Genomic DNA, 13,304 nt, shown 5'->3' with positions numbered 1-13,304 from the left:
CCCTCAGTACTGACCCTCTGACAGTGCGGCACTCCCTCAGTACTGCCGTTCTGACAGTACGGCGCTCCCACTGAGAGTTTGTGCTCAGGTGATTGGACTGGGGACTTGGACCCACAAACTACCTGACATTTCAGGCAATGTATCCAGATTGTTCAGACTAAAACCTTTGCTGTAGCAATACCCGTCCATTCGGTGTTCCTGCTGTCCATTTATCTGCTGTCTGCTGGGTAGGGGGGGGGTTTGAAAAGTGCCCAGCAGAGGGTCTCAGAACGCCACCGTCCGATTACACGGCTGGCTCAGAACCCTCGTCAACTGTGGCTTCCCCGTCAGTGAAGCAGGGAGACTGCGAATGAGTCAGACTCATTCAGAAGTTCGACAAGCAGCAACTTACATTAATATAGCGCCTATTCTATCCTGAAATATCCTAAGGATCTTCACAGGAAAATGTGTGACCTCATTTGAGACAGGTGACCTGAGGTTTGGTCACCGAGGGGTGGGGAGGGGGGAAGGGGGGGCCTTAAAGCAAGGGAGCCAGGCGGGGTGGTTTAGCAAGGGAATTCCAGAGCTTCAGATCCAGGTGCTGCTGGAGTATTGGAAATCAGGAATATCCAAGTGGCCATGAAGGATCACAGAGATCTCAGAGGACTGGAGGAGGTGACAGAGATAGGGAGGGAGTTGAAAATACAACTTTAGAAAAGGGTTTTGTTCAGTCAGAGGGAGAACTGATCTGGACTGATTCCGATTACAGGGAAGTCTTCCAGTGGTTTTCTCCCCATTATCGGTGCCTGGGTTTCCTGGTGAGTTCAGTCCCTCTTTGAGGCAGGGTTCATAGAATCATAGAATCCCTGCAGTGCAGAAGGAGGCCTTTCGGCCCATCGAGTCTGCACCGACCACAATCCCACCCAGGATCTATCCCCATAACCCCATGCATTTACCCTCGCGAGCCCCCTTGACACTAAGGGGCAATTTAGCATGACCAATCCACCTAACTCGCACGTCTTTCGGACTGTGGGAGGAAACTGGAGCAACCGGAGGAAACCCCCGCAGACACGGGGAGAACGTGCAAACTCCGCACAGTGACCCGAGGCGGGAATCGAACCCGGGTCCCTGGCGTTGTGAGGCAGCAGTGCTAACCACTGGGTCAGCAATGTGTGCTCCTGATTTTCCAGCATCGTGTATGTGGGTCTTACCATGCCCCTCTGTGCCCCCGCTCGCACCCCCCGTCGTCTCTCTGTAAACACCGACTCTCTGCTCCCATTGGTCTCCATGATTGGTGTCAGGCAGAGAGCTCCGCTAGAAGCTCTGCAGCTCACTGAGATCTGGGGTCTGTTCGCTGATGGGCGTGGGGTTTTGGGGGTCAGAGGCACAGGGGGTTTTGGTGAGGGGCTTTTTTTCCAGCCTGATTTCTCCCCACGGGGGGAGTGGAGGTCAGGGTAGGATGGAGTGTTCACTGGGCAATGTTCAGGAGCAGCAGTCCTTGGCCAATCTTGTGGGCTGAAGGGCCTGTTTCCGTGCTGTATTGCTCAATGACTCTCTATGACCCCGGGCTGACAACTGGAGCTTCCTGAGGACTTTCCCTTTGCTGATGAAACGTGCTGAGTCACCGCTGGAGGATTTGCTCGTCATCAACTCCAGACTTGGGGGAGTTGATTGGTGCCTGATGACTTCCCAATGACACCCTCTCGTAAGTGATGCAAACTCCTTCCTCCGTCATATCGCCATGGCTGAACAATCATCCAGCCTTTTCGTCAGCTCACAGCGGGGGAATGGTTTGGGCCTCCTTACCTGAGGAAAAATAGACTAGCCCCCTGGAGGTGGGGGATGAGGTGAGGCTGATTGCCAGGTTGAGAGGGTTGGTCCGTGTTGAGAGGCCAAGATTTTAATTTGATTTATTATTGTCACATGCATTACCATGCGGTGAAAAATATTGTTTCTTGTGCGCTATACAGACAAAGCATACCGTTCAAAGAGAAAGAAAGGCGAGAGTGCAGAATGTAGTGTTACAGTCATAGCTAGGGTGTAGAGAAAGATCAACTTAGTGCGAGGTTGGTCCATTCAAAAATCTGATGGCAGCAGGGAAGAAGCTGTTCTTAAGTTGACAATAATCTCGCACTCAATGTCAACAAAATGAAGGAGATTGTCATTGACTTCAGGGAGCGTAAAGGAGAACATGCCCCTGTCTACATCAATGGGGACGAAGTAGAAAGGGTTGAGAGCTTCAGGTTTTTAGATGTCCAGATCACCAACAACCTGTCCTGGTCCCCCCCCATGCCGACCCTATAGTTAAGAAAGCCCACCAACGCCTCTACTTTCTCAGAAGACTAAGGAAATTTGGCATGTCCGCTACGATTCTCACCAACCTTTACAGATGCACCATTCTTTCTGGTTGTATCACAGCTTGGTATGGCTCCTGCTCTGCCCAAGACCGCAGGAAACTACAAAGTGAATTGTTCTGCAGAGTTTAGGAGAACGTGAGATGATCTCAAGGTTGCGAGGGGTTTGACAGGGTAGATATGGAGAGGATGTTATCTCTGGCTGGGGGATGGACACTCTCAGAACCGCGGGCCAGACATTGACAAGCAGAGAAACGTCTTCACTCTGCGGCTTGTGAGTCTTTGGCATTGTCCATCCCAGAGATGCCCAGGCATACTCAGGACTCAGATTGCGATCTCCATTGCAACAAGGAAACCAGGCGGTAGTGCAGGAAAGTGACGATTTTTGTCAGTGGCTCAGCAGGCTTGAGTGGGCTGAATGGCCTCCTTCCATTCCAGTGAATCCGATGGTTTGACAGACCCACTGCCCTTTTTGTATTTCATTCATTCAAAGGCGTCGCTGGCGAAGACCAGCATTTATTGCCCATCTCTAATTGCCCCTTGAGAAGGTGGCGATAAGCTGCCTTCTTGAACCGCTGCGGTCCATGCGATGTAGGTACACCCTGCGTGCTGTGAGGGAGGGAGTTCCAGGATTTTGCCCCAGCGACAGTGAAGGAACGGCGACATATTTCCAATTTAGAATGGTGTTGAGGGTTTTTAACAAAGTCCGGAAAGGATTAGAAAGAGGCAAGCTGATTTGGGAGTTGAGTAAAAGTGGTTCCAGAACACTTGTCTCCCTATTCCTATTCCAGCGCCATGGGGAGTCTGCAGAGATTCCTTGGGGAGTGCGGCAAGGGGGTGGGTGGGGGGGGTACAGGTTAGGAATGAACTCTGACTGCGTGATCATTCTGTCAAAGCTGACCCAGATTCTATCCTTCTGTCGGACTGAATTGGCTCCCGTGTGTTCACATCTTTAGTGGAATTGGATCTGCCTGGCACTGACTGCCTGCTGCTGCCACTGATTTCATTCCATCGGTTTACAGGGATGGGAATTGGTTCAAAGGGAATATTAATGCTCGTTTCCTCAGCTTCAGCGGGATGTTTGGGATTTGATCTGGGAGCAAGTCCGTGCTCTCGGGACGGAGGGGGGGGATGTGAGTGAGTGAGGATGGGACCTTGCAGCAGAGTGAGTGAGGGTTGTTGTTCTCCAGTTGAGTGAGTGAACAACGGGATGTGCTCAGAGTGAAAGATCAGCGCCCTAATGTGTTCTGCTTGTACTTCTTGTCACTTAGACTTATGTCTGTATCTCCCTCTCCACCCCTCACACTGGCTGTCAGCACTGATAACACACACACTCACACACACACAGCCCTGGCTTCTAATCCTGAAAGTGATGTTTCCTCCGGGGACCCATGTTTAAAAAAAGCTTCAGTGCGAAGGAAGCAGCAATAAGCTGGCACATTGCCACAGTGATGTCCCTGGGAGGGTGAGTAACGGCCGGGGGAGGGGGGCAGCAGGAAGAATCCACCCCCTACCTCCCCGCCCCCTCCTCACCCTCCCTCCCCCCTTCTCCCTCTCCTTCCCCCTCCCTCCCTCCAACCTCCCACTCCCCCTTCTCACCTTCCCCATCTTCCCCCTACCTCCCCACCCCCCCTCCTCACCTTCCTCTCCACCCCAGCAATAATTCTGGTTAAGAAGTTGTGTGAATATGTGTACAAGTGTATGAGTGGGAGCAGGAGTGAGGCCACCTGGCCCCTCGAGCCTGCCCCACAATTCAATAAGATCCTGGCTGGTCTGATTGTAACCTCAGCCCCACACTCCTGCCTAACCCCCCCCCCCGATAACCTTTCACCCCCCCCCCTCGTTAATCAAGAGTCTACCCAGCCCTGCCATTAACCTGTGTCAAAGTCTCTGCTTCCACTGCCTTTATGAGGAAGAGTTCCAAAGATTCACCACCCTCAGAGAGAAAATAATTCTCCTCATCTCTGTTTAGGGGTGGTACAGTGGTTAGCACTGCTGCTTCACAGCGCCAGGGACCCGGGTTCGATTCCCGGCTTGGGTCACTGTCTGTGTGGAGTCTGCACATTCTCCCCGTGTCTGCGTGGGTTTCCTCCGGGTGCTCCGGTTTCCTCCCACAGTCCGAAAGACGTGCAAGTTAGGTGCATTGGCCGTGCTAAATTCTTCCTCAGTGGACCCGAACAGACGCTGGAGTGTGGTGACTGGGGGATTTTCACAGTAACTTCATTGCAGTGTTAATGCAAGACTTACTTGTGACACTAATAAATAAACTTTACTTTACTTTAAGATCTTTTCTGGATATGATCATTATTCCACTGGGATAGAAAGGTCCGTTCCAGGATTTTCACATTCCTGGAATGGCTCGATGGGTAACATTCCCACCTCTGAGGCAGCAGAGATTCCCCACCCTCCGCACCTCAAGTTTTAAATGACAACCCTTTATCTTGTAGCTATACCCCCTTGTTGGCGATTCTCCGACTAGTGGAAATATCTCCCCATCTACCCTGTCAGCAGAGTGGACCCACAGTTCAGATCCAAGGGAACCGGACTGGGGAAATGTATGACCACAAGACTGATTAATAAATGGGGAGAGACTTCGGGGTGCTCCGGTGCAGAGGGATCTGGGTGTCCTTGTTCATGAGTCACAGAAAACTAGCATGCAGGTACAGCAGATAATAAAGAAAGCAAATGGAATGTGGACAATTATAGCTAAAGGAATAGAATATAAAGGTGAGGAAGTATTGCTGCAACTATACAAGGCATTGGTGAGGCCGTACCTGGAGTATTGTGCACGGTTCTGGTCACCGTATTTGAGGAAAGATGTAATGACATTGGAGGCAGTTCAGAGGAGGTTCACTAGATTGATTCCAGAGATGAGGGGTTTGTCGTATGAAGAGAGATTGAACAGTTTAGGCCGATACTCTCTGGAATTGAGAAGAATGAGGGAAGATCAGATTCAGGGTATTCAAGTATATAAAAGGAATGGATAAAGTAGACGTGGAGCGGATGCTTCCTCTTGTGGGGCATTCTAGGACGAGAGGTCATAGTCTTAGGATAAGGGGTAGCAAATTTAAAACAGAGTTGAGGGGAAACTACTTCTCCCATAAGGTTGTGAATCTGTGGAATTCGCTACCCCAAAGTGGATGCTGGAACAGTGAGTAAATTTAAGGAGGAGTTAGACAGATTTTTAATAGGTAATGGGTTGAAGGGTTATGGGGAGAAGGCAGGACAATGGGGATGAGAAACTTATCAGCCATGATAGAATGACAGAGCGGACTCGATGGGCCGAATGGCCTGATTCTGCTCCTATATCTTATGAACTTGTGAACCCTGACCCTGAAGCAGAGAGTATTTGGGAGGGTCAGTGAGAATGGATCATTATAATAACTTTCAACTAGCTTAGGTACTGGAAGAGGATGTTACAGGGAGAGAGCAGGAGTTGGGGGAGTGGCACCAACTGATCGTTCTTTCAAAGGGCTAGTACAGGGATAATGGGCCAAATGGCCAACTGTTCTCTGGGGATCTGCAAATTGAGAAAAGACTCCTCTGAATCCGTCTGTATTAAATTGATTCCATTCGCAGTGACATTGAACTGAGAGGAATGTAAGTGATAATTTTTTTGAAAGGAATGTGTTGAGTCAAGATATTGTTTTCCATTCTTTGCAGTAATGGCTGTTATTTGTTGCTGTTTGTTCTTCCAACAGGTTCCCTTTTCGTTGTCTGTAACTCTCTGGAAAACACAACCTCCACATTGACAGGTCAGTGAGTGGATTCCACAATTAACGCGGCAATTTAAAAAATAACTCCGTCGTAGCGGAGGAGGCCATTCAGCCCCTCCAACATGTTATAGAGTTATCGAGGTTTACAGCATGGAAACAGGCCCAACTTGTCCATGCCACCCTTTGGTTTTTAACCACTAAGCTAGTCCCAGTTGCCCACATTTGGCCCGTATCCCTCTATACCCATCTTACCCATGTAACTGTCTAAATGCTTTTTAAAAGACAAAATTATACCCGCCTCTACTACTACCTCTGGCAGCTCGTTCCAGACACTCACCACCCTCTGTGTGAAAAAATTGCTCCTTTTGGACACTTTTGTATCTCTCCCCTCTCACCTTAAACCTATGCCCTCTAGTTTTAGACTCCCCTACCTTTGGGAAAAGGTGTTGACCATCTAGCTGATCTGTGCCCCTCATTATTGCTCAGTTTGATTGAATCATAGCTGATCTGTCTTTGTTCCAGTTCACTCAATGTCCTTTGACGTCCTGACTGAACGCAATGTTTTTCCAATCTCAACTCTGAAAGCTCTGTTGACCCCAACACGTCCACACCTGGCTGTTTTTCGGGAGAGAGTTTCCGTGGCCCTTCGATAATGTGGGGAACACGGAAAGCTTCCTGAAATCAGCCCTCTGTCCTGGGTTCAACCCACCCAGGATGAAATTCTTTCTCTATCTCGCAAAACCTTCAAACAGTGTAAACACAATGAGTTCAGCTTTCTAAACCCAAGGGCTCGCTAAAGCAACAGTATCCTGTGCAAGTATCACAAACATGGGACAAAATGTTCCTGAAGGCGTCAGTGGGTCGTTCCCGAGTCTCGGTGACCCCCCATTTGTTTTCTCCACCTGGGGACTGGCCAGACACACAAGCAACCTCCGAGGTGACTCCTTTGGTCCATTCAGCTCTGGTGTCATTTCAAGACCAGAACTTGCATTTATCTTGCCCCCTTTCACATCCTTGGGAAGTTCCAAAGCAATTTACAGCCAGCTACGTACTTTCTGAAGTGTAAATGTTATTATGATCTGGGAAACATGGCACCCACTTTGTGCACAGCAAGATCCCGCAAAGAGCAATGTGATGATTGCTGCACAATCAGCTTTAGTGATGTTGATCGGGGGATAAGTATTGGCCAGGGCATCGGGAGGAGAACACGCTGCGGGATCGGTGTGTGATCTTGTACGTCTGCCTGAGCGAGCATGGTGCGACACCTCTGACAGTGCGGCACTCTGTCGGTGCAGCGCTGGGAGGGTCAGACCTTGGTCTCTGACTCAACTCTCTGAAGTAACCTGTCTTCTGAGTCTGAGGTTGAGGGTGCTACTGTCTGTGCTGTGATCAGCACCTGCGATCTGACACAGACTGAGATCACTCTGGAGGTGGAACTGGCTGATAAACAATTGTCTTTGGCGACTGAATGAGAACATCGGTATTTTCATTCGACACAGCCTCAGCTCTGCCCGTGGTTAACATGTCAAACATGTGGGAAGAGAGGGAAAGAGTTTGTTAAGCACGTGACCCCAGGCCCTTCAAACATTTCCCAACTAACACACGGCTTTACAAATGCAGTCATTGTGATTTGTACCCCGTCAGTTTCCAACAATGTGGAGGTGCTATGTTGCTGTCGATGAGAGAGATATGTCAGTCAGGACTGTAGAACTCTCTCACCTTCTTTCCATGGCGCTGGGACCTTTGGAGCTTTGATTTCAGGTGACAGTGCGGCACTCCTTCAGCACTGGAATACCAGCGCAGATTACTCCCAGAGAGGGCAGGAGTCAGGAAGAATGCCTTGGCTTGTCCCAAGATGCTTCGCAGCCAGTGGTTGAAGTGGACTCGCTGATGTAACTCAGGGAAGTCAGGAGACAATCTGTGCACAGCAAGATCCCACAAACACCAGACCATCTGTTCTCTTTGTGATGTTGATTGAGGGATGAAGATTGGTGGGGAGACCGGGGAGAACTTCCTTGCTCTTCCAGGGAATCCCAGCTGTCCGTCCAACAAAGCAGGAGGGTCTTTGACTCGGACAGTGCAGCTCTCCCTCGGTACCACGCTGAGGTGTAGGCATTGGTGCTGGTCTCTGAAGCAAGACTTGTACTGAGAACTTTCTGACTCAGAGGTGAAAGGGCTCCCCACTGGGACATGGAGGCAGGAAGTACATCATTAGCTGAGACATTGTGTTCCAGATTCACAACCAGCCTGGTTCTAACCTCACCAGGAAATCCAACTGAAATCCTGTAAACAATCACAGAATGAAGGCCATTCACTCTATCCAGCCTGTACTGGCCCTTCCTGCCCTTTTCCCCCATCGCCATGGGAATTTAATAACAAGAAGATTTGAAAGGCAATGGTCTAGTGGCATTATCGCTAGACTATTAATCCAGAAACTCAGCCAATGTTCTGGGGACTGGGGTTCGAATCCCGCCACGGCAGATGGTGGAATTTAAATTCAATAAAACAATATCTGGAATTAAGAATCTACTGATGACCATGAAACCATTGTCGGAAAAACCCACCTGGTTCACTAATGTTCTTTAGGGAAGGAAATCTGCCATCCTTACCTGGTCTGGTCTACATGTGACTCCAGAGCCACAGCAATGTGGTTGACTCTCAACTGCCCTCAGGCAACTAGGGATGGGCAATAAATGCTGGCCCAGCCGGCGACGCCCATGTCCCACGAATGAATTTTTAAAAAACATTTGGAGCTGCACTCCCACCTGGGAGTACAATAGATGGAACGTAATTTGATGAATTTTCCGGTCCTTTCCGCTGATGGGATTTTCCAGTCCCGCCGTTAGCAGCCCCGCTGCGGCAGGTTCCCAGGCAGCGAAACCGGAGGAGAACACCAAACTCGGTAGACATGGGCAGGACCGGCCTCTGCGGAAAGCAGGCCAGGCCCGGCGGAGGTGAGGGGGGGGGGGGGGGGGGGGGGGCGGGGTGGTGGGAGATGGGAAACTGCCCCAACTCAGGAGTGGAATTCAACAGGGATTTAAAAATATTCAACAACCTACACACAAACACCTTCAATCACTCCTTCTCCAGCACATCAAACACTCAGAACAGAATACTCGGAGCTCGGGTTACACCACACCTGAACAGGGGCTCGAATGTGAAACTTGATTCATCCTTCTCAATCTGGGAATGAATGATCCAAGTGTCTTCTTCCAATTCTCTTTCCTGGAACTTCTGAATATAGTTCACTGGCCTACACCCTGGGGTAAAGGACAGGTATCATTGTGACACAGAACGGTTCCTGTGTGGAAACTCTGCGTGATACATCAATTCGGAATGATGATGGTATCAGGGTGGAGAGAAGGCAACTTTCACCTACAATTCACATTCTCAATCCTGTTCTCAGCCCACTCTTCCCACTCCCCATCTCAGCTTATCAGCTGCTGAAACCCTCATTCATACCTTGGTTATCTCTCAATGTGACGAATCATGATTTATTATTAAAACATGTATTAACATACAGTGAAAAGTATTGTTTCTTACGCGCTATACAGACAAAGCATACCGTTCATAGAGAAGGAAAGGAGAGAGTGGAGAATGTAGTGTTACAGTCATAGCGAGGGTGTAGGGAAAGATCAACTTAATGCAAGGTAAGTCCATTCAAAAGTCTGACAGGCAGCAGGGAAGAAGCTGTTCTTGAGTCGGTTGCTACGTGACCTCAGACTTTCGTATCTTTTTCCCGACGGAAGAAGGTGGAAGAGAGAATGTCCGGGGTGCGTGGGGTCCTTAATTATGCTGGCTGCTTTTCCGAGGCAGCGGGAAGTGTAGACAGAGTCAATGGATGGCAGGCTGGTTTGCGTGATGGATTGGGCTACATTCACGACCCTTTGTAGTTTCTTGCGGTCTTGGGCAGAGCAGGAGCCATACCAAACTGTGATACAACCAGAAAGAATGCTTTCTATGGTGCATCTGTAAACGTTGGTGAGAGTCGTAGCGGACATGCCAAATTTCCTTAGTCTCCAAAGAAAGTAGAGGCGTTGGTGGGGCTTTCTTAACTATAGTGTCGGCATGGGGGGAGCAGGACAGGTTGTTGGTGATCTGCACACCTAAAAACTTGAAGCTCTCGACCATTTCTACTTCGTCCCCGTTGATGTAGACAGGGGCATGTTCTCCTTTCCGCTTCCTGAAGTTGATATTCTGGGCAGCCAGTTATAGATGTAACTTGAATCCTGAATAGAGATAGGGATTGAAATGGGAGGCTCTGTGGAGGTGACAGGTTGGTGATTCCCGGTTGGAATCTCCGCCACAGTCACTGGCAGGAATTGGAACGCTGCTCTTGCTCTTTGACAGTGGTCACCAGAACGCCTTCTCCTGGCCACCTCCAGACTGTTCAAGACCAACTCTCTCCTCTGCAAACTTCACACTGGCAATTCTACAGTGCCCTTCCCCTCCTTAGGATCGCAGCATTGAATGAGACCATTCTGCCCGTCATGGCTCGGATGGTTCTGGGAAAAAGTACCCCCTCCCCTCCTGCATTTCCTCCTTCGTGTTGCAGTGATTTCCTTTTTGCAATATTTCTCCAGTTCCCTTTTGAACAGGGTGATTCATTTTCATTGCCTCTTTACTCTGCCACCGAGAAGGACAAGGGCAGCTGACACATGGGAACCTGGAGGTTCTCCTCCAAGTCACGCACCATCCTGACTTGGAAAAATATCGGCCGTTCCTTCACCGTCGCTGGGTCACAATCCTGGAACTCCCTCCCTAACAGCACTGTGGGTGTACCTACACCACCTGGACTGCAGTGTTTCCAGAAGGCGGCTCAACTCCACCTACTCAAGGAGCTGGTTCACAAATACTGACCTGGCCCATACCCCAGCAATGAATTGTAATAAAATTCCGCCTTGCTGACTCCAAAGCAGAGGCACTGGGGTCAGTCATCACCTCCCAGTTAATAGTTGGCCTTGAGTGAGCAGCGTCACTGTGAGATGGAAATAAAGGCCAGAACCTTTCAGGGCTGTGGAATGTTCTAATCTGTTCATTCCTCTACATTCCTGCGTCCAAAATAATAGTGTGTGCGTTCTCAAATACCAGGAAGGAGCTCCGAGGCAGTAATTACACTGCCGAGATCCGGTGTGACTCGGGGAATGAGCTGTATCGCCTGGGGAGGCCTGACTATCTGAACCTGAAGTGCAAATTTACACAGCAGGATCTCACATCCCTCCCCCTGCCTCTCTCAACCTCAGAGCAACCCAAAGCGCTTCACAGCCAATGGCGTCCGTATGCAGTGCCGTCACTGCTTGAATGGAGAGAATGAGGAGGTTAATCCGCGCACAGCGCGATCCCACTGGCAGCCGTACCAAATAATCGTCTTCTCGTTTTGCGGTGATGTTGGTTGAGGGGTGAATATTGGACAGGGTGGCAGGTAGGGGCGGCGCGGCGTCACAGTGGTTGGCACTGCTGCCTCACAGCGCCAGGGACCCGGGTTCGATTCCTGGCTCGGGTCACTGTCTGTGTGGAGTCTGCACGTTCTCCCCGTGTCTGCGTGGGGTTCCTCCGGGTGCTCCGGTTTCCTCCCACACTCTGAAAGACGTGCTGGTTAGGGTGCATTGGCCATGATAAATTCTCCCTCAGTGTATCCGAACAGGCGCCGGAGTGTGGCGACGAGGGGAATTTCACAGTAACTTCATTGCAGTGTTAATGTAAGCCTTACTTGTGACACTAATAAATAAACTTTAGACCTGACCCCTGCTCTGCTTCCAGTTAGAATCCACGCGCTTGCGTGCCGATTTTCCGAGTTGTGAATTTACGTTTCCTGGGATGGAGACTGGCAGAACCGGAAGGCCGGAGAGCGGGAAATATCCAGCAGGGTCAGGCCTGCATCTGCGGAGAGAGAAACCGAGTTAATGTTTTAGCTTGAACCCCTTTCACCACAGCTGGATAATGTTCAGGCTGAAACAGGCTTTCCACAAACACAGGGGCAGGGAGAGGGTGTCTGGAGGTCACCGGGGAGGGGGGCAATGAGGAAAATAACAGAGACAGCCTGTGATAGGGTGAGAGACGGGAGAGATTCAGGAATACGAGGGTTGATGGTGCAAGCGGAGGGAGATGGCAGTGGGACAAGTAAAGGGATGAGAGATGGTCCTGGTGGAGAGGCCATAGTTATAGCAGAGCAGCAAAGAGGTTCTCCCTCCTGGAGGGCTCCTGACGGATCAGGATGGAGAAAGCTGGGAATGTAGAACAGGAGGGAATCCTCCTCCACCTTCTCCATCCCTGTCCCTCTGCTTCCACTATCCCCCATGTCCAGGAGAAGATGGGCAAACCGGTTTGGATCTACAGAGGAGGCCATTCAGCCCCATCACCTGGTCCACCATAGAGCGGCCAACCTGTGCCTGAACTCCGAACTTTAACCTTGGCCTGAACATGGACGTGGGGAGAACATGCAGACTCCGCACAGAGAGACTGGAATCGAACCTGGGCCCTGGCTCCGTGAAGCAGCAGTGCTAATCACTGTGCATCGTAATCTAATCTAACCACACAGTCCAACCTAACAATTGTGCTTGTGGAATTGAGAAGCGATTCTTGCTGCCACAGCAGGTTTTCCTGACCTCAAACCTGAAAGTTCAAAGGTGACATTCTCTTGTTCCCCTCAATGTGGACTCCCCGCTGCCCCTAAACCATTCACCCCCCCGCCCCCCCACTCCCCTCAATCGCTTCTCTCTAACTCAACATTATCAAAACCTTTAATCATCTTAAACACTCCATTCGGATTAGCTGTGAATCATCTGTGCTTGCTGAAAGACCAGCCTGGTTAATGCTCCCTGACCTCTGAAGGCTGATTAACCCGGGTGTGTGTGGTTGTGAGTTGCAGTCACAATCTCCAGATGTGTCCAACATCTGCCGTACCAGCCGCCACACCCCAGAAAAGGCAAGGTTGCCATTGTTGAAGAAGGCAGGAAACACAGCAGCCAATTTGTGCACGGCAAGATCCCACAAACAACAGAGCGACCATGAGCAGAGACTCTGATGTTGGTTGGGGAATCAGTATGGTCCATGCCAGTGGGGGGGATGGAGGGGGGAGGGATTTCCCCTGCTCTCCTTCAGAATGGAGACATGGGATCTTTTCCATCCCTCCTCGGGGATAGACAGAACTTTGGGTAGCGTCCTACCCGAAGGATGGCACCTCCGGCAGTGCAGCTCCCCCCTCGGTACTGCAGCTGGAGTGTCCATCTTGATTTCTCGCCTGCTGAGCTTTCTC

The 13,304-nt window shown here is 50.3% G+C and overlaps 1 protein-coding gene across 2 annotated transcripts in view; it reads left to right on the top strand.

The window, feature by feature from the left end:
• Positions 1–13,304, top strand: part of tgfa (transforming growth factor, alpha) — a 30,067-nt gene that overhangs the window by 1,931 nt on the left and 14,832 nt on the right. For both annotated transcript variants that reach the window (XM_078238579.1, XM_078238577.1), the window contains one exon: positions 6,035–6,088. In XM_078238579.1, the coding sequence (XP_078094705.1) occupies positions 6,035–6,088 (54 nt within the window). The remainder of the gene's footprint in view (positions 1–6,034; positions 6,089–13,304) is intronic.

The sequence above is a fragment of the Mustelus asterias genome, chromosome 22 (genome assembly GCF_964213995.1).
Source record: "Mustelus asterias chromosome 22, sMusAst1.hap1.1, whole genome shotgun sequence".
In the NCBI taxonomy this organism is placed as follows: domain Eukaryota; kingdom Metazoa; phylum Chordata; class Chondrichthyes; order Carcharhiniformes; family Triakidae; genus Mustelus; species Mustelus asterias.
This window is presented reverse-complemented; position numbering and strand designations above follow the sequence as displayed.